At 36.6% G+C, this 22,187-nt stretch overlaps 1 protein-coding gene across 2 annotated transcripts; it reads right to left on the bottom strand.

Annotated features, from left to right (window-relative positions):
* Positions 1–7,083: 7,083 nt before the first annotated feature.
* On the bottom strand, positions 7,084–16,121 carry LOC107792100 (uncharacterized). 2 transcript variants are annotated; one of them, XM_016614290.2, is made up of 4 exons: positions 15,874–16,121; positions 14,610–14,678; positions 13,915–14,125; positions 7,084–7,359 (listed from the first exon to the last, which is right to left on the bottom strand). In XM_016614290.2, the coding sequence occupies exons 1-3, from the start codon at positions 16,033–16,035 to the stop codon at positions 13,952–13,954; spliced, it is 405 nt and encodes a 134-aa protein (XP_016469776.1). In that variant the 5' UTR covers positions 16,036–16,121; the 3' UTR covers positions 7,084–7,359; positions 13,915–13,951. The 2 variants fall into 2 exon arrangements, with proteins under 2 accessions (XP_016469776.1, XP_016469775.1); XM_016614289.2 differs by lacking the exon at positions 7,084–7,359 and having other exon boundaries at positions 13,562–14,125.
* Positions 16,122–22,187: the final 6,066 nt, after the last annotated feature.

The raw sequence follows: 22,187 nt of genomic DNA, 5'->3' as shown, positions 1-22,187 counted from the left end.
GCTCCCAACTGGTCATCTTCGACCCTAATTTTCGACTGATATCGGTTGTGTATATCTGCCCAAGTTATTGCTGGATACTCGACAAAATTTTGCTTCAGCCGACGCGATGCTATCGAACTTTGCTCGTTCAACCCTTGAGTGAAAGCTTGGACGGCCCAATCGTCTGTGACCGGTGGCAATTCCATGCATTCCATTTGAAATCAGGATACGAATTCCCTCAGCATTTAATTACCCTTTTGCTTTACTTTGAAGAGGTCTGATTTCCTTGCTGCAACCTTTATGGCACCAGCATGTGCCTTTACGAACGAATCTGCTAACATGGCAAAAGAATCGATGGAATTTGGTGGCAAATTGTGATACCAAATCATCGCTCACTTCGAGAGGGTCTCCCCGAACTTTTTTAACAATACGGATTCGATCTCATCGTCTTCCAAATCGTTACCCTTGATGGCACATGTGTAAGAGGTGACGTGTTCATTAGGATCGGTCGTACCGTTATATTTGGGAATTTCGGGCATACGGAATTTTTTGGGGATTGGTTTTGGGGCCGCACTCGAGGGAAAAGGCTTTTGTGTGAATGTTTTCGAATCCAGCCCTTTTATCATTGGTGGAGCTCCCGGGATTTGATTGACCCTGGCATTGTATGTTTCCACTCTCTTGTCATTGGCTTCTCGTTTTGTGAGTTCCTCGAGCAATTTAGTAATTTTGGGAGTGGTCCCCGATTCTTGCTCGTTTGATTTCACTATGTCGGGCTCCGTTTTGGGGGTGATTTCTCGAAGCGGACCGGGGTCTGGTCTGCTTTGTATATGAGTTTGGCTCTACAACTGAGCTATCACTACTTGTTGGGCTTGTAACATCTCGAAGATCATGCGCAAGCTGACTCCGATTTCCCCCACGTTATGGGTCTCTCGAGCTACGGACCGGGTACCGCCCTGAATGCTTTTTTCCGGTTCGGAACGTTAGTTCGCTTCAAGAGCCACTTGCGAATTGACATCTAACGATACTTCGGCTCGAATTTCTGGTACTTCGATTCGAGCTTCAGTGCCATCGTCAAGCGGCCTTCCGGCCCCGGGTACCAAGTTATTGGTCTCATCTTGAAGGCCGGCTTCGTGGTCGATAGGTAAAGCCATTGCTGATTCGAAGTTGTAGACTGGTGTGTACTGCAGATTTATATCAAACAATCATTGTTATCCTTAGCTCCACGGTGGGCGCCAAACTGTTTACCCGAAAAATCAGATAACGTTAAATTTGTGTATGGTTCTAAGGATATGCGATATAATTTGACACAAATCGTATAGAGAAATAGAAATATGAGTGTTCGTGGCTATGAGAATGGAAATAGCGAGCAAAAGAATGAATATAAGAAGTGATCTTTTGCTACAGTGTATTCTGCCTGCCCTCTTACAAGGATCCCCCTCCTATTATAATAGAGGGATCCTACTTCATTTATAATAAAATAAAGCATACAGTGGAGGACCCATGATAAATTGTCTCTTCCTTGATTCCCGCCAAGATTTCCTTTCTTAGTGCGGTTGTAACAGTTCTTGTCTGTGAGCTCGACACTGGCTCGGACTCGTTATTGGGTCGAGCCCTCGGTTTTGGCATGAGTTCGACCTCCGGGGTGGGCGTAGCGCATTTTTGACCTCGAAGCAATGCCTTGCGAATCGATTTGGTCACGGGCTCGATAAAAGTATCGAGCCGATTCCTCGATCAGCCTTCGGACTCGAGGCTCATTTGTACTGCCTTTGGAACTCATCCCAAAATCCCACTCAGGTTGATTACCATTCGAACTCGATCGAACGTAATAAGGCTGAAATCTATTTCTAACGTATACACAATGGATGTGATTTTTCATGAAAATTCAATATATATTTCCTATGAGTCTGAACTTCAGGAAGAGTACTCAAAGGAAATTCAGACTTTGGATTATGAAGTTGTAACATGTGAATATGAGAAGAGTGAGGATGCTCAATTGGATATAGAGAAAGGTGATGTTTGTGAGGGTAGTCATATGAATTCGAATCTTGATGTCAATAATAACTCCAAGGTTGAAGAAGAGGTAGAACCACTCGAAAATAAAAATCGACTATGCACACAAGTCATAATACATCATATGAAGTTACTCAAGACCTCAAACTACTAAACGAAAATGCAATGCTCAAAAGGACTGATCGAGTCGTTACGGAATTTGTACTCTCTAGTAAAGTTAAATATTCCACGAGTCATTATGTATCTAATTGCGTTCTGTCATAATCAAATCAGTCATTTGCAAATTATTATTTACTATATCTATTCCTAACAGTGTGCAATCAAATCAGTCATTTGCAAGATAGAAAGCTGTTATGAATGAGGAAATGAATTCCTTGCAAAAGAATCTAACTTGGGACTTGGTTGATTGTCCAATTGGAAAGAAGCCAATGGGATGTCGATGGATTTATACTGTGAAGTATAAAGCGGATGGTGGTATCGTTGAGAGATTTAAAGCTCGGTTGGTGGCAAAAGGGTATACTCGGGTCTATGGGATTGACTACACAGAGACGTTTGCACCTATAGCTAAAATCAACACTGTTCGAATGTTATTATCTTTAGCTACAAACTTAGATTGGCCATTGCAACAATTTGATGTAAAAAAATGCATTTTTACATGGGGAATTATCTGAAGAAGTGTATATGGAGCTTCCGCCAGGATGTATGATGCTCGAATGACAAAAGCAAAAGGTGTGCAGATTTAAAAAATCATTATATGGGTTAAAGCAATCTCAAAGAGCATAGTTTGGGAAATTCACTAAATTTATGACTGTATATGGATACCACCAAAGCAACTCAAACCATATTTTATTTTTGAAGAAATAATAGGGTAAGATTACTACTCTTATTGTTTATGTATATGATATGGTAGTTACAGGGAATGATACTGAAGAAAGAAAGGCATTACAAGAATAACTGTCTAGGGAATTTGAAATGAGAGATCTTAGCTCTTTGAAGTATTTTTTTGGGATTGAAATTTCTAGCTCCAAGAAAGGAATTTTCTTGTCTCAAAGAAAATATGTGTTAGATTTATTGCACGGTATGACAGCAAGTCAGCCTGCTAATTCTCCAGCGGAGGAAGGTCTGAACTTGTGTATTGAAGCAAACCAAGTTCTAGCTGATAAAGGAAGATACCAAAGGCTTGTAGAAAGATTGATGTATTTGGCACACACAAGACCAGATCTTGCTTATGCATTAAGTGTTGTTAACCAATTTATGCACAATCCTGGTGAACAACACATGAAGGTTGTTCTTCGCATTTTGAAGTACTTGAAATCTGCTTCGGGAAAAGGAATATTGTTCACAAAAAAAAGCAAGTCATCAAGAGGTTGATATTTATACAGATGCTGACTAGGCTGAATCAATTGATGATAGGCGATCAACTTCTGGTTAGTTCACATTTGTAGGAGGTAATTTTGTTACTTGGAGAAGTAAAAAAACAAAATGTTGTCACACGCTCAAGTGCAGAAAATGAGTTTAGGGGTATGGCACGTGGACTCTGTGAGGCGTTATGGCTCAGACTTCTTTTGCAGGATTTGGGTTACCCGCCTAAGCATCCAATCCAATTGTACTGTGATACTAAAGCTACATGTGATATCGCTCATAATCTTGTTTAATATGATAGGCAGAAACATGTTGAGGTGGATATATAGATTTTTCATCAAGGAAAAATTAGATGAAAAAATATTAGAGTTGCCTAAGATCCGATCTGAAGATCAGTTAGTTGATAGTCTTACTAAAGCAATCTCAAGTCGGATATTCTCGAAATATCTTAGCAAGTTGGGCATGAATATATCTATGCACCAACTTGAGGAAGAGTGTTAGATTTTTTCATAAATTCTCCGTGATCTTCTATATCTCTATTGAGATCTTTTACGTTATTTGATTTTATTTTATTTCCTTAGTTAAGAGATTGTATAGGTGTAAGATATTTTATTTCCTAGTTTTACTAGCTTTACTGTATTATAAATATTGGTTGTAACATTGTTGTAAAGACAAGTGAATATCAATATAATATTCTTTTCTCTTATTTTCAAATAGTTAATCACCATAAATATTAAGTATATATAGAGTAGCCCATTGTGCGGGGATCCTGGTTGAAGCTCCATAAGAAATAGTGTTATTGAGGGCTTTTGTCAAAGGAGAGGATGACACAGAGGGGAAGGACTTCTTTTTCCTAGATAGAGCCTGGAGGTCCAGGTAGGCAAAAGAAATAGTAATATTTTAAGAAATAGGTGGAGTCTTTTAGTGGAGAGGGATATAAAATAATCCACTAAACTAACGGTGAAGATATTTTCATACCCAAAATTAAACGAAGGGCATAATTGGTCTATTATCAATAATTTGGGGGTCCCTACATCCTTAAAGTAGGCCTTCCACATCAACTCTTACATATTAAAAACCAAATTTTATCTAAGCTATAAAAAGTGAGGGAATGGACCTATAAAGTTTATGCTCCAGTCAAATTCTTAAATTAAAAAAGTAATCAAATTTGAATTGTCTTATTTGACATAAGTTCAATGACTTGAGATATAAATAGTTAATTGTTTATTGACATTTTTAATGTATTTGTCATACTTTATTGGTGCTAATCTGTACTTGAAGAATCTCAAAATATTTCATCACTAGTATTTTAATAAACTTGAAGTCATAGTTTTGCCTGTATCATTGACTAGTTGCTAGGACTTAAAAGCGAGTGATTTTGACTAGTCTTTGTGAGGAATTTTGATAAGTTGGAAAAGACGAAGACAATGTGTATTACTCAGAAATCGAGAGCGGTTGCCACTTGCATCAAAGTAGAGGAAGGGCAAAATATTTCTAACCCATTTTAGAATAGAAAATGCAATTTGAAGAAACTAGTTTTCTCTCATATTTCTACAAGTAGCCAATGCACATTCATGATCTTATTACAGAAAGTTAGACCCCACAAATTAGCTTCGATGGACCTTATTAAATTGCAACAACAAAGGCATTTTACCCTTTTCTTATTTTAGTTAACTATACTAGTTTACAAGGGTGAATTTGATCGATTTAGAAGATTTTAAGAGGAACTTTGATGAGCGAAAGTTGTAAGAAATAGCCCATCTTTAATCTTTTGGCAACAGAAAGTACCAAGTTGGACTGTTTCAACACTCAAGTGAAACTTTCTAACACTCTTCACTTTGGTGCTGCCAACCTTCTAGCAGATAAAAAGGGATCCTGCTTTATTAGAATTATTTCAGAGAGTTCATATAATAAATTAGCTAGTCTTGGGAACATCTGTGCTATAACTGGCACCTCTGCTTTTTCTAATAGCTCCTTTAACTATACAAATCATGGATTTGATCAACTTTCATGATAGAACAATGTAATGCTACTTAGTTTATATTAATAAAGTATCCTTCTTAACCAAAAATAAACGGTAAGAAATAGATTCTAAACAAAGACAGTTTACACTAGAAAAGTTTTACAGATGTAAAAAATATCTCTTGCTCAAACTTTAGGAAACCTTTGACATTTGAATCAAATTTGGCCAAAAACTAAATTTTCACCCCTAGTAGATTGAAGAATGTGTTACTACTTATGAAGGAATAAAATTGTTTACTCAATAAAAATTCATATAGCCAACCCAATTTCTTTAAAACTAAGGCGCATATAGCCCACCGGATTTGTTTGAACTGGGGCTTTGTTATTGTATACCAATATTCACCAATAAGTATAACATGTTCCTTGTGCTTCGTAGATTTAACAAGAGGAATTTTCAGAAACCACCATTGTTTAGTGGTTATTAACTTCTTATAGCTATCATATACATAATTACTTCCTATAACTACTATACAGTTGTTACGGTAGTGTATTCGCTGTATTCGCGTTGTTGTATTCATGAATACAGCAGCAAAAAACGCCTAAAAATCAGGGTAGTCCAGCTGTACGCGCATGTATTCACATGTATTTGCGCCATGTATTCATGAATACAACAGTAAAAAACGCCTAAAATCAGGGCAGTCCAGCTGTACGCACATGTATTCACATGTATTCGCGCTGATGTATTCATGAATACAGTAGTAAAAGGCGCCTAAAATCATGGCCGTCCAACTGTACGCGCATGTATTCGCGCCATGTATTCATGAATACAACAACAAAAAGCGCCTAAAATCAGGCAGTCCAGTTGTACGCGCATGTATTCACATGTATTCACGATGTTGTATTCATGAATACAACAGTAAAAAACGCCTAAAATCAGGACAGTCCAGCCAGGGGCGAAGCTACGTGCAACCAAGGGTGGTCAACTGACCACCCTTCGCCCGAAAATTATACTCCGTATAAGGTAAAATATTACTTGTTATTGATTAAAAATAGGCTTTGAATACCCTTACATAGCCCCTGGCAAAGGTTTGAACACACATGTTGGATTTTCTGGCTTCGCCACTGAGTCCAGCTGTATGCGTATGTATTCACATCTATTCGCGTCATGTATTCATGAATACAGTAACGACAATCACCTTAAAAATAGGTATGCCCAGCTGTCTAAGAGATAAGAAAAATATAATAGCGTATTTCATGCCTTATTTCATGCCTCAATTGTAGTGTATACCATAAATACTTATTTTGCTATAAAATATAAAAGGTAGCTATAAAAAATAATATTTTAAAATAATTTTGATTTATAATAAATAAGGTATATACCTTTACTACAGGAGCTAAAATTTCCATATAACAATGCATAACTGTAAAGTTTTGAACGCTTTTACATTTCCCGAATTAGCGTTTCATTTAGGACTGCAGATGAGTTTTCTTTTTTAAGAAATAAGTTACTTGTATGGAGTGCTTCAAACAAATTACTTCGTGGTTCTGCGAGTGAATAAAGAAAACACTTTGTAGTATAAAATAAGCTCTGCGTAAGTTGTTCGGTATTATCGATTCATGAAATACTCTAAACGAATACTTCACTAAATTGACATCAATGAAAGTTTCTCTGTTTTGATCTGATTAGTAGAAAACCCTAACAAACACTATAAAGTAAATATTAGCAAAATCTAAAATTGATGATTGATTTCAGCAACTGCAAGTTTTTATTATCAAAAGGGCATAGTCCACCAAACGATACAAGGCAAACTGGAGCTGTTTACCATCAGCCCAAAAGCTCTTAAAGCTTTAGTGCCTTTTACATAGAACTTTTTTCCGAACTTTTTACCAACAAAAAAAAAAATATTTTTACATAGAACTGATTCTAAAGAAAGTGGTGCTTTGAAGCTGAAGAAGAACACAACATAAAGATTGGTTGGAAGTTTTATACAGCGGTTGCCGGTTGCTAAGTTGATCGTTGAAAGGCTGAAGATGGTCATGAGCAACCTGGTATCAGGTATACAATTAGCCTTCATTAAGGGAAGCAGATCACGGATGCCGTTGTAATTGCAAATTTGTGTTTGGATGAGGGGGGAGAGCAAGAATACCGTCTTTATGCAATTAGGAATTGAGAAGGCTTTTTATCATGGGAAACTTACACAAATATCCCAAATAAGTCTCAACTTACTAATCTCTAGCCATTAGTCATAGACTTACCAAAACTAGCCAAGCGTATATAAAAATTGAAAAACCAAATAAATAAGGTTCTTTCTCTCAAAGAATCAAATGCAAAAATCTCCTTCCATATTTTTAAGCATGATTAGCAACATTAGATGCAAGACGGAAAGGAAATTTCATGGATGAAGTAGCAAATAAGGTGATGAAATACAAAAAACTATATATACAATATTCCAAAAATCTAAGAAAAAAGGAACTTTTTCAATGGGTATAGTTGAAATTCATTGAAAATATATAGATAAGTCAATATACAAAATTTGAGGAAGATTGGAGGTGATTTGGACTGGTTTTGTATCAAAATTCGTAATTAAATCGAGTTCAAAAAATTCTTCTGCGACACATGTATCACGCATGTATCTTACACACAGATATACATGGATATACATGTGATACACAATTGATACAAAAATGATACATATGTGATACACAAATGATACATAGTGTGATACACATATTTCTTTTTTCATGTTCAGTTTTTACTTCGAATTTTCAATTCAAACCACCTCAAAACTTCACCAAATCATCCCAAAACTGAGATTCAAGCTCCTTAAAATATACCCAATCTATTCTAATAACACCCACTCAAAAGAAAGCAAAAATTTGACTTTTTTTGTTACAAATAGCTAATTGGCTAATATTAGTAATATTTTATGAATTGGCCAATTTTTGTAATAAGCTACTTATAAATGAACATAGGTAGTTTCCCTTTTATCATTTCAACTAGAGTATCTGGTAAACCTACCAAGGCAAGTAGGGTACGCAAACTTGGATCGACTATATCCACTTAGGCAATACTCCATCACCATAAATGGAAAGCCTGAAGGATTCTTTCCATCTGGAAGGGCATAAGACGAAGAAAACCCTTATCTCCTTTTCTCTTCATCCTAGCTATGAAAGGCCTTGGCATGATACTTAAGGCTGCATGCAGAAGTATTGGACTAGTGGGTTCAATGTGGGTGGATTGCGGCAGAATCAGATCATCATATCCCACATTTTGTACACAGATGACACCCTCGTTTTATCTGATGCAGATGAATAACAACAATTAAGGTATCTGAAGAATCGTTGTTTGAAGCTGTTTCTAACGCCTCCATATTATCTTGAGCAGAAACTGCATATACACTGTCAACTCTGCCCAAGGACTTCAAAGAAATGACAGTGTTGGTTGCAGTCTAGAGTCCCTCCCAACTACTTACTTGGAACTGGTTTTAGGAGCCAATCACAAACCTAGAAAAAGGGTGAATGGGGAAGTTGAAAGAAGACCCTCGAATTGAAAAAAGCAATACTTGTCCCTTGTGGACTAGATGCACTCTTACATGATGTCCATCTTTCCGGCTGTATCCATGCAACAAAGATTTGACAGAGTGAGAAGAATTGTCTGTGGGAAGGCAATAAAGAGAGGAGAGATTATCAGTAATCATCTGGGACACTGAAAAAAGGATAGAAGTCTTGAATTAATCCTGAGAGCTCTTAGTAAGCGCTTCTATAAAAAAAAGGTTGTGGAGATGCAGCAATAATGAATACACTTTGGAGAAATATCCAAGCAAAGCTTGGCACTCAGAACCCTTGGTGTACCAGGCCAAGTAGCTACACATATCGGATTGGTGTCTAGAGATGCATCAGAAACTTATGGGAAGAGTTTTGTGCTAAGACTCACTTCAAAGTTGGAAATGGAAGGACGATATCCTTCCGGCAGATGAATGTCAAGACATTGCACCCTTTATAGAGCAATTTCCTGCATTGTTCTTTTTGGAGCCAACTCTGAGATACAGCGGGCCAATGACACTCCACTGGCGGGAAAATATGGTCATAAGAAATTATTTTATTGGGAGTTGGACTGTACAGAAAAAGTTGTCAGAAGATTAGAAGAAGTACAGATTTCTTCAGAACATTTAAATGTGCTATTGTCAAGGCAAAAAGTGGCATTTTCACAATAGAATCTTGCTTCTGTAATCTCCTCTCTATCCAACAATCAATGGCATGGAAGAAGATACAAAAATAAAAGCGCCAACTAAGGTTGCTTGTTTTTAGTAGACACAGACAAACTACAAACAAAGGGCATCACTCTGCAGGTAATACTTCCTGTTTGAAGTAGACAATAAGATCTTTCTACTTCTGCACTGTCCAGTGTTGTGAAAAGCGCGAAGCGAAGCGAAGCGAGACCTCGGGCGCTTCTGTGATGTGACGCGTAGCAGGTTGAATAAAGCGAGCGCTTCTGCGTGCTTCTGCAAAAAAAGCGAGAAGCGTAAAAGCGACAGAAGCGAGCGCTTCTACATATTAAGGGCTGCCAACGTTAAAAATTTAAAAAGTTTATCAAGTTCAAGCCCAGGTATGTGATTTCTTCCTCCTCCTTCTTCTTCTTCTTTTTCTTTTTTTTTCACTGTGTCAGTCCCAAAATAGCAGCGAAATGCTGGCAAATTTTTTTTTTCCCTTCAGTTCTTTTTCTCATTCTCTTCTTCATCTTCTTCTTCTTTTTCTTTCACTATTTCAGTGATAAATTGCAGCGAAATGCTGCCAAATTTTTTTCGTTTCAGTTACTGCCATTTTTTTCGTATACTTACTCCCATTTTTTCGTTTTATGTAATCTTGTAGAATAATAGGATGCTCATTTTGTGCTTTAATTGATGCTACTCTTTAGCTTTTACATTGAAGTATTGAACATTTGCTTACAGTTACATGCGTTGTCTATGCAGTATTTATTTTAATTTTTTTTTTTTAAACTCCGCTTCAATTCAAAAAAGCGAGCGCTTCGCTTCTCACTTTAAACGAAAAGGGGCTTGTCGCTTTTCCTCGCTTCACGCTCTTCACAGCCCCATTATTGGGTCTTTCCTAAATGTTCTTAGAGTAGATTGAGCTATGCCCAGACAGTAAATGAACTTCTGATGTGCTGGACAGGATGGAGTTCTAAGCAGAGAAAAAAGATCTGGAACACTTTACCGCCACTATTTTGCGGGTTCTCAAGAAGGAAAGAATTCTATGATGTGAAACGACCCGACCGGTCGTTTTGAGCTCTAGCGTGTCGTTCGGCGGTTTGAGGCCTCAAGTAGCTTCACTTCATGTTTTATTACTTGTACGTGTGGTCAAAATAGAATTTCGGGAAGTTCGGAGTTGTTTCGGAAGGAAAATTGACCGAGGTTTGACTTTTGAGAAAACGACTCCGGAATGGAATTTTTATGATTTCAATAGCTTCGTATGGCGATTTCGTACTTAGGCGTATGTTCGGATTTAGATTTGGAAGTCCGTAGGACAATTCGGCGCATTTTGGCTAATAGTTGGAAAGTTGAAGTTTTGAAATATTCATAAATTTGACCGGAAGTTGACTTGGTTGATGTCGAGCTCGGATTTCGATTCCAGAAATTGGAACAGGTCCATTATGTCATTTATGACTTGTGTGCAAAATTTGAAGTCATTCCGGATTGATTTGATACGCTTCGGCGCAAATTATAGAATTTGAAAATTTCATAACTCATAATTCGATTCGAGGCGCGATTCGTAGTTTCGGTGTTATTTGATGTGATTTGAGGCCTCGACTAAGTTTGTATCATGTTTTGGGACTTGTTGGTATGATTTAACGGGGTCCCGAGGGGCTTGGGTGTATTTTGGATCATTGGTTGAGAGACTAGTAAAGTTAAGAAATTTGGAGTTTGACCATGGTGAATATCGGGTAAGACGACCTCTTTTCAGTGTTTTAAGTGCGCGAGCAGGTCCATAGCGTGTTTTATGATTGAAATTCATATACGATTTGTGTCCGGGAGGTTCCAGATGAGTTTCGGGGTGGTTTCGGATCATTTCGGAGAAGTTTGGGTTTGCTGGTTTTCTGGTGAGGCACTGTTCATTCGCAATTGCGAACACGGTTCATTGGAGTTTACTGTTCATTCGCAAATGCGAAGTTTTTGTCCGCAATGCGAACCTGGGCAGAAGACTTAAGGATTGAAACTTGGTCATTTTTCCATTTTCGTTTTGGATTTTGGAGCTCGGTTTTTGGACGATTTTGAGGAGTTCTTCACAACTTTGACTTGGGTAAGTGTTCTATATCCGAAAGTGATTATATTTCATGATTCCATGATTATATTCATCAATTATTAGTGAATCAATTGGAAGAAAATGAGATTTTTGGCAAAATCTTTCAAAAACGAAAAAATGAAGATTTGGAGGTCGATTCGTTATCGGAATTTGATAAAATTGGTATGGTTGAACTTGTATCGGAATGGGTTGTCGGATTTTGTGAGTTTTGTCGGGTTCCGGGCACGTGGGCCCGGGGGTTGACTTTATTGACTTTTCTAGCGGAGCTGGGAATTGTTATAAATTGATTTATTACGAGTATTAGAGTATATTTTTATTGGTTTGCACATTGTTTGACTAGTTTTGAAGCGACGGGTATCGATTTGAGGTGTTAGAGTGGCGTTGCAGCCGGTTATGGAACTTCGAGCGAGGTAAGTCTCCTGTCTAACCATGTGAGGGGGAAACCACCCCCTAGGGTGATATTTATTGTTATGTGCAACTAGTTGTGGGTGCTACGTACGCACGAGGTGACGAGAGTTCGTACGTAGCTAAAGCATATTTATGTCTGGGTAGACTTAGGACTTTATCATCTAATATTTGAATTGTTTGGACTCATTTTGCTAGCTTAATTAATTGAAATTTTAACTTAAATTGATTTAGAAACATATAAATATATTAGGCCGAGTTTTATCACCTTGAGTTATTGCCAAGATATTTGATAAATGTAAAGGGGTATATTTATTATTGTGCCCATGTACTGTGTTGTAAGCATGTGTCTCGTAATTCGATAACTTCCTTTCTTGTGGAGCGGGCCGAACGTCTCGGCAGTATAATAGATGCATCTATGGTTCGTGCCGCTCGACCCTCGGCATTGTACACATTATTCCGGATCGGGCCGGACGACCTCGGCATAATCGTGCGTTATATCGCTGGTAGTCCGAACATTCGCGAGATTATCTTTCCACTGATACCCGGCATTTTATATGGTATTCCTTATTCATTTGATATTGGCACTTGACATTTTCTAAGCCGTTAAGGTAGAATACAAGATTGAGAAATTTATACTTTAAAAGAAATATTTGGAAGATTATGTAACTTACAGATTCACCCCATTATTGTTGTGTGCTTCATATCTGCTTATGAATTATTATATTGCTTTATTGGACCTCTAGTAAGTGTCGATGTCGACCCCTCGTCACTACTTTTCCGGGGTTAGGCTAGATACTTACTGGGTACGCGTTGATTTACGTACTCATGTTGCACTTCTGCACTAAATATGCAGGATCTGACAGGTTCATTTGGTGATCATCTTGGCGCGTAGGTGCACCTGTTGAGGGGACTTTATGTGAGCTGCATTCCAGGCTATGCATCGCAGTCCACCAAGTCTCCTTCGTACTATGTATTTTATCCTGTCTATTTACATTCTGGACAGATGTTGTATTATTATTGTACTTCTTAGAAAATGTTCATGTACTTGTGACACCGGGTTTTGGGGTTATACTAGTTGATGCTTACGGTTTTGTATATTATTATCGCCTTCCATTTCTTTTATAAACTACAAATGTTGTACGTTCCCGTGGACTTAGAAGTGTAAATCTCCTTCCTTATTAAAATCTATGTTTTCGAAAGTAATAAAATGAGTAATTAAATTGATAAATCACCGTTGGCTTGCCTGACGGCGGCGTTAGGCGCCATCACGACCTATAGTGGATTTTAAGTCGTGACACACAAAATTTTAGTTTATGCCAACCTGAAGCATAGGTCATTGTACCAATTAGCTAAGTGGTGCAAACTCGAAAATATATATGAAGTAGATTCATCGATTGAATTCCTAACATTTCTACAGGAATAGATGTAAGATCAAGTATAACTTTTGTACTCTCCCAATATTATCTTAGTGCTGGTTTTTGCACATCAAAAAAATATTTCATTGCCAATAAATATATCAGGGAAGATTTTGTTACAGTACTTCAAACCAAAGGCCAGCACTTCTTACATGCTTTGTTAACTACTGTAATTCGCTTTACAAGACAGGAAAGAGCTTTGTCCATTGATAGGGCAAGAAAGTAAAGACTGCCACTACATATAATGAGAAAAAAGGTTACAATAAAAGGATTACAGAGTGAAATGCAGTAACTAGTCAGACGCCACTGGATAAATGACAAAAGAAATTTTAACTAGAGGGACGGCCAGGAAGCAGGCGCAGCAAATGCAGCTTAAGTTTTGCCAGTGCAAATATATCTAATTCATGCATATTTACGGCACGAACAAACTAAGCATGTCCTTGCAAAAGCTAGAAGTGATTAAAACAAGACTGCTGACCTTCAACTTGGAAATTGATCGTCATGATCAGACATCTTCACTGAGTGCTCTCAGGTTGTTTCGGAGAGCCTTCAATGGCCTTTGCGGCTTCTATAGCTGAGTCTCTTCTACTAATGACTTTTGAAAGCTCCTCAACCTTATCCTTCAACATGCCAACATTAGAATTGGTCGAGTGAACCAACTTGTTTGCAGTCTCCAGAGCAGTGCATAGCTACAACGCAATAAAGAAGCAAAATCTCTTAGTAAAGTGAAAACATACACAGAAACAGATTTAGAGTCTCTTTCCTCTCTCTCTCTCTCTCTTTATATTTTTTAATGGATAAGAACAGATTTAGAGTCCATTTTGGTATCAAAATGGGAAATCCGGAAACGAGCAGATGTAAAAAGGGAATTGTGTGACCAATTACTACATCTGCTTATCCTCCGTTTACCTATTTTGGTAATAATAGAAGCATAGACTATATACGATACGAAATTAATACTCCACGTCAAACATGAAAAGATGTACAGCTGTAAATCATTATGTCACTAGATTCAATTGGTACATATTACTGCAACACCAAATAAAGTTGAATACAAAATATTTAAGATCCTGAAGATCAACATATAAAAAACATTGTGTCTCAATCTTTTGGTACTCTCTTCCTCATCGAGGTATCCTCTATAACTTCTCCTATGAGATCAACTTCTATTACCTCTAGTGTGAGATGCGTCCATGAATGATCTGTACCAGCAAGTGCTTTGTTCAGCTGCTCATAGTTTTCCTAAACAATAAGCAAAACATTAAGTTGATATATAACTAAAAGATCTAAAGGAAGATTAATACCAGTATAATCAGAAAGTAAAACGAACTCCTAGACATTAAATTATATCAAGTAGTGCTTTTAACAGACGTCACAGAAAAGCAGATTGTTCCCTTCCAAAACAAACTATCACCGCGTACGCTGATATTAAACTCCCCAATTGAGGTGCAAACTATCCTAAGCCAGGCTGAAGCAGGAAACAGGTGAACTAAACATAATTCACTGTGTCACAATAGTCTATTAAGCCTCACAACATTTGCTGATCAAAATTAATTGCTAGTAATAATCACAATTTAGGTTTTTGCAAGGTCCTACAGGGATTTTTATGTGTTATAGAAAAAGAAGTCCCCTTTCATTTCTTTTCTGTTTATCATCCCATCATAGCCTAACTTTCGTCATTAAGAACCAAATGCTTGCAGGAGAAGTAGTAGACCTTAACCACCATAGGGAAAAAAATTTGTCAACTTAATTTCAGCAGCAAGAAAACAAATTATTTCGAGCATATTGCTTTCACATACATCAGAATTTTGACACTGAATGGAGTAGAAAATGCATACACACAGATTGTAACATAATGTGGTGCATGCAGTTTCCAACCTCCTTATATTATCCAAATAGTAGTATCAGAATTCTTGCCGCAGCAATTCCTATTGTCTACTGCAAGCTTTTAAGATTTTAACTAACTTCAGAGATAAATATCAGTTTCCAGAGCATTTGTGTTCACAAAATTATAGCACTAACTAAAAATAATTTTGTGGAATAAATCTTAGGAGGAGCGTTTCCCCTTTAATAGGAATTATTCTGCGAGAATGTGATTAGTCGGGGACCCAAAGCGATATCGGACATTTGATCATTGTCCGAATTATGTAGAGGGAAGTTGTCCAAAAAGACCTAACATCACTCGGAACTAATGCAGAATTAACTACGAACAAACACAATGGAGAAAAGGATCTACAAATGCAACATCAACTAGTCAGTATTAAAGCTGAGTGTTGTTACACAGGCACAGTAATAGGCTAGTCTTTTGGTTTGGACTCACCTGTTCAATCTATAACATTCACCTAGCTTATCGTCATAGAAGTTTGAAAAAATTAAGTCCTTAAAGAGAAACTATAGGACGAAGCAAGTACAGTAATAAAAAGAAAGAGTATAAAACCTGGAAGAGGTTGTTTAGATCGGAAGGATGGAGGCTGGAATTGTAGTCCGGTGAAGGTGTTTTGATGGGGCGCGGTGGAAGCTGATCACCGCCGGCGTCACTTTCTCCGACGTCGCTGAGCAGATCGCCGATGCATAACAATGGCCCTCCCACCCCTCTCATCTGTCTCGCTCTCTCTCTCGGTTTGGGTAAAACTGATCCAAATGAAATCAAATTCTTCTGTTTGTAAAGCCACGGGCTAATTGGAATTGGTCAGGGTACTAATTACACCGTCTGTTAATTATACAATACTATAATTACCGTGACATATTTGTTTGTCACGATGTAATTACGGTTTAATTTAAGTGTAATGTTTGACTATTGTCACGATTCAAAATTTCAAGTGTCGTGATGGCGCCTATGATCATACTAAGTAAGTCGACAACTCACATATACCAACATGTTGAAATTTAAAATATATGAAAATAAGCTTAAGTAAGGAAAAGTTTCATAAAACTGAATGAAAACGTCACAGCTCAATACAAAATTTTCCAAAACTCGGGTGTCACTGAGTACATAAGCTTAAGCCTGGAACCAAAATATTGCAAATGTTGACTCAAGCGACAAAAATAGGTAAAAAAAAGTGTTAAATACCATATTATGTATAGCACATCTAAAACATGAGCTATACCGTAACTGCCAGTTACCCCGTTAAAGTAAAGCGCATGTAATAAATGCGCTATACTCAGTATTTGCAGTCATAATAATTCACTGCATAGCGCATCTATCATATGCGTTATGTATAATCTCAAGTATAAAGAACCATTCCTCGTGTCATAATAATTCACCAATTTAAATCACATGCCAAAGCTTCAAGTAATAATCTTTGTGTTTTTCTTTGTAAAAAGGAGAAATGGTATGCGAAATGGTTCGTGCATTGGAATGTCATGTTGCGGAGGCTGCCTTTTATAGAATTCTCAATTCCTTTAGATTTATTATTATAGTACTATGTAGTCACATAAAATATTATGGATCATGACATGCAGAATTAGTAAAATAAAAATATTTATAATAGCTAAAAATTCATATTGATAGTGTATAATGGTGGTAAAATGGATTAAAATAATAATTACTCGTTCATATTATCCACTAAAAGATAGGTTGGATAATAAACTTTATAAAAATGAGTCAAATATGAATCCACTTAAAAATATATACTTCATGGATAATCAATGGGCTTAAATTTTATATTTGTAAAGATTCAAATTGAGAGTTTCTCAAAATTAGGAGACTAGAAATTTCCAAAAGTGATCACATTCAGGAAGCAAGGGATAATATGTGTATTCATATTATAAATCGGTTAACTCATTTTCTATTCGTATTAAATATGGCAAGCCGGGTATTTTATCTTTTTTTTAATTACCCATTTTTAATTCACACATATCCGATCCGACCCACCCATTTTTCACCCCTAGTAGTGTATTCTTACTGATAGGTTATGAGTATATTTCAATGATATTTGACCTTACAAGATCTTTTTTTCAAGATAAACAATCACAACACGTGTGCGGTGAAACACCACGTCGTAGAGGTTGCCTATCGTGACATGTAGGGAAAAACACATGTTGCCGTTTTTATGAAGCTTTGGCATGTGATTACCTGAAGCTTTGGCATGTGATTTCAATTCGTGAATTACATAGCGCATATAATAGATGCGCTATGCAATGAATTATTATGACTATAAATACTAAGTATAGCGCATGTATTACATGCGCTATATTTTAACGGGGTAACTGGCCATTAAGGTATAGCGCATGTTTTAGATGTGTTATACATAATATGGTTCTCAACAATTTTTTCCACTTACTTTTATCGCTTGAGTCAAAATTTGCAATATTTTGGTTCCGGACTCCATGAGCATCTATACAAATACATAGTCTGATACATTGTCTAAGAAAATAGAACTGAATAAGTAAAACTGAGGGATAGGGGAGGAGAGTCAAGGTTTGCGGACGCGAAGGCAGCTACCTCGATAATCTTCGAACGGCTGAAAGCTCTTAAATCAACACCCACCGTGTCCGGAAATGCCTGGATCTGCACACAAAGTGTAGGGTGTAGCGTGAGTACAACCAACTCAATAAGTAACAAGTCTAAACCTTTGGACTGAAAGCAGTGACGAGTCCGAACAATACGGTTCAAATACATAATTAAATAGTACGAAAATTTATAGAACATATGACAGTAATATCTCAGAGAAACTCATAATTTGCAAGTACCAGTACATGAATGTAGACATACTTCCAGGTTTAACAATTAAACTCAGAACAGATAAATATGTCAAGTCTGAATGATATGAGAAATATGACATCTCTAGATCTATATGCCAATATGCATATCGTATATGATGCAACACAATAAAAGCCTCGCGTACTCACACTCTCGGAGTACTCAACCTGACTGTCTCAATTCTTACTCATCACACTCAATCACTCAGTACTGTACAGGGCAAATCCAGCCCGAATCATATATCGTGAATCAATAGCAATTGCGCTCACTGTGGGTGTGCAGACTCCGGAGGGGCAGATCCATCCCAAGTGCTATAATAAGCCAATCATGGCATGAATCAATAAAACCTACTGCGGCGTGCAGCCCGATCCCATAAATATCACTCATAAACAGGCCCTCGGCCTCACTTAGTCATCAATCTCTCCAGTCTCTTGGGCTCACAACACTCATGCTAAGCAGCCCAAATCAATGATACGTGATGTGACAATGTATGATAACAAAGACTGAGATATAATATGCAATGATAAATGCGACTGAGTACATAATTGCAATTAAGCAAATAACTCAACAACAAAAAACGACCATTGTGGGTCCCAATAATACCATCACATAGCCTAAACATAATTTCTAGCATAAATCACAGCTCAAGTATTCTAACACATAGAGTACAGTAATAATATTTAGATAAGATAGCTAGACAGTTCCACGGAATTGACTAAATCACAATTACTATGGTGCACGCCCATACGTTCGTCACCTAGCATGCGTGTCACCTTAACACCAATCACATAACACGAAATTTCAGGGATTCATACCCTCAAAACCAAGTTTAGAAGTGTTACTTACCTCAAACCGTGCAAATCTCTACTCCAACAAGCCCTTGCCATGCGAATCGACCTCTGAATGCCTCAAATCTAGCCACAAACAATTTGATACAATCAACTCAAGCTATAGGAATCAATTCCATATGAAAATGCTAAGTTCTTAATCAAAAATTTAAAAAGTCAACTCAAAAGTCAACCCCAGGCCCACGTCTAGGAATCGATAAAAATTATAAAATCCGAACACCCATTCAACCACGAGTCTAACCATACCAAAATTACTCAAATCTGACACCAAAATCCCGCTCAAATCTCCAAAATTCGGCCTAAGAAGTTTCCTCTATTTTTCCCCAATTTTTCAACCCAAATCACTAATTAAATTATGAAATCAAATATATATTCATGTAATTTAACCAAAACTAAGTAAGAATCACTTACCCCAATCACTCCCTTGAAAATCTCTCCAAGAATCGCCTCAAACCGAGCTCCCAAAATCAAATTGTGAAATAAACTCAAACCCTCGTTTTTGAAACTTAAATTCTGCCCAGATATCCCTCAATCGCGATAGCGAAAAATGTTTCGTGATCGCGAAGCACAAACTAAGTTGCCCAAAAATTAAACCTACGCGAACGCGACAATCTCCACGCGAACGCGAAGCACTGCCTCCTCAAACCTACGCAATCGCGTCCCTCTTCACACGATCGCGAAGAACAAAAACGCGTGAACTCAGCTCCTACCTCATTTCCTCTTTGCGAACGTGGCCTAGCCCACGCGTTCGCAATTCACTACTTCACTAACCTATGCGATCGCAGCCCTCAACTCGCAAACGCGTAGAGTAAAAACCCTAGCTTCCCAAATAATACTTCGCGATCGCGGACCTATCCACGCGATCACATAGAAGGAAACCAGACCTGTACACCAGAAAAACTTGAGCAATCTTCCAAGTTCCATTTCACTCTGTTAACCATATGAAATCCACCCGAGGCCCCCGGGACCCCAACCAAACATACCAACAAGTCCTAAAGCATCATACGAACTTAGTCGAGGCCTCAAATCACATCAAAAATACTAATCGCACCCCAATTCAAGCCTAATGAACTTATGAACTCCTAACTTCTACATTCGATGCCGAAATCTATCAAATCAAGTCCGATTGACCTCAAACTTTGCACACAAGTCATAAATGACACAACAGACCTATTCCACTCCGGAACCAAAATTCGAGCCCGGTAACCACAAAGTCGACTCTCGGGCAAACTTCTCAGTTTCCAAAACTTCTAATTTTTCAACTTTCGCTATTTCAAGCCTAAATCAACTACAGACATCCAAATTACTATCCGGACATACTTCAAACTCCAAAATCACCCAACTGAGCTATCGGAACCATCAAAACTCCATTTTGGAGCCATTTACATATAAATCAACATCCGATCAACCTTTTCAACTTAAACTTCTAACCTTGAGACTAAGTAACTCAACGCATTCCGAAACATCCTCGGAACCGAACCACTACCCCGGCAAGTCACATAACAATAATTTAGCATAGAATAAGCAGTAAATGGGAGAACGGGGCTACAATATTCAAAACGACCGGCCGGGTCGTTACACCCGCACAAGTATAATTACACAGTTAGATTAAATTTTAAATATAAAGTTAATTATAAAAAATTAAAATTTAAAAATTAACAAATATATGCCTTTATAAATAAAATTAAATTTGACATTTAAGATACATAAAATTTCTTTAAAATATATTAACTACAAATCATATATTTGTAATTAATATTGTAAAAATAATTAACATATATTTTTTGGACCGCAGGCTTGATAAAAAGATTAATATTTATAAATATAATATCATAACATTACTCAAATATTTTAAGAAAAAATAATCTATCAATTCTAATAGAAAAATCAATAGCATGCAATCTGAATCAATAAGTCAATACTACTAAAGCAAATAAAATAGAATCGAAAATATAACATAAATTCAAAATCCAAAAAATATAACATAATACTCTATGTAAAATTACAACATAACATCAAAATAAGTTTCAATATAATTTAAGTAAATATAATTCAAAAGAAAAGAAAAACATAAGTCTATAACCTCATTCAATAATGAGATTCTACTTTAATGATATCACTCATTATTTGTCATGTTTATTAATGACTCAGTGTTTCTAATATTATAAGGTGTAGTTTCAAAACTAGAACAATAACACAATTATGCTAAATGAATAAAATAAAAAAATAAAAATTATGAGCAACTACATGGAATGACAAAAAATAAAGGTTAGAAAATGAGAATATTATTTAAATATTAAAAGGTAATCTATCATCTTAATATATTTAAGTTTGTATATAACCTCATCCAATAATAAAGTTCAACTTTAATGACATTATTCATTATAAGTCAAGTTTGTGGATGACTCATTCTTTCTAAGATTACGAGGTATGATTTTTTAGAAAATTAGAATAATAATATAGCTAAGTGTAGTAAAAAAATAAATAATAATAATTAAAAAAATAAATATGAAAAATTATGTAGAAACACGTGAAGTAAAGGTTGGTAAATGAAAAATAAAGAAATAAAAGATAAATAATGTAAAAAGAATAATATTTGAAAAAAAGAGTTTAAAAAGTTAAAATAAAAAATAAATTAAAAAGAAAAAATAGAAATAAAAAGTAAATTTAAAAGAAAAGAAAAGAGATTCAAAAAATAACCATGTGATTACCAGCAATTCTCAGTCCCCCCTCCTCCCATTTGTGAATTGCAGAGTGTAATTACACCTCCACAATTACATCCAATTACATGTTGACCAAGTAATTACTTGGTTAGACAAACATGGCAAAACTGTCTAATTACACTCAATTACATCCAAATCCAATTACAACATGGCTTTCCAAATATGCCCTTAATAAATGATTAATTACATTAAATACCCTGAAATTAGGGCTGTTTAAAACTGAATCATAACCGATAACTGTAATGACCCGACCGATCGTTTTAAGCTCTAGCACGTCGTTCGGCGGTTTGACGCATCGAGTAGCTTAACTTCATGTTTTATGACTTGTACGTGTGGTTGAAATTGAATTTCGGGAAGTTCGGAGTGGTTACGGAAGGAAAATTCTCAATTCGGAAGCTTTAAGTTGGAAGAGTTGACTAAGGTTTGACTTTTGAGTGAACGACTTTGGAATCGGGATTTGAAGGTTTCAACAGGTTCA

This window comes from Nicotiana tabacum, chromosome 12 (assembly GCF_000715075.1).
Source record: "Nicotiana tabacum cultivar K326 chromosome 12, ASM71507v2, whole genome shotgun sequence".
NCBI classification, from domain to species: Eukaryota; Viridiplantae; Streptophyta; class Magnoliopsida; order Solanales; family Solanaceae; genus Nicotiana; species Nicotiana tabacum.
Note: the sequence above shows the minus strand (reverse complement) of the source record. Positions and strands in the feature narration are given on the sequence as shown.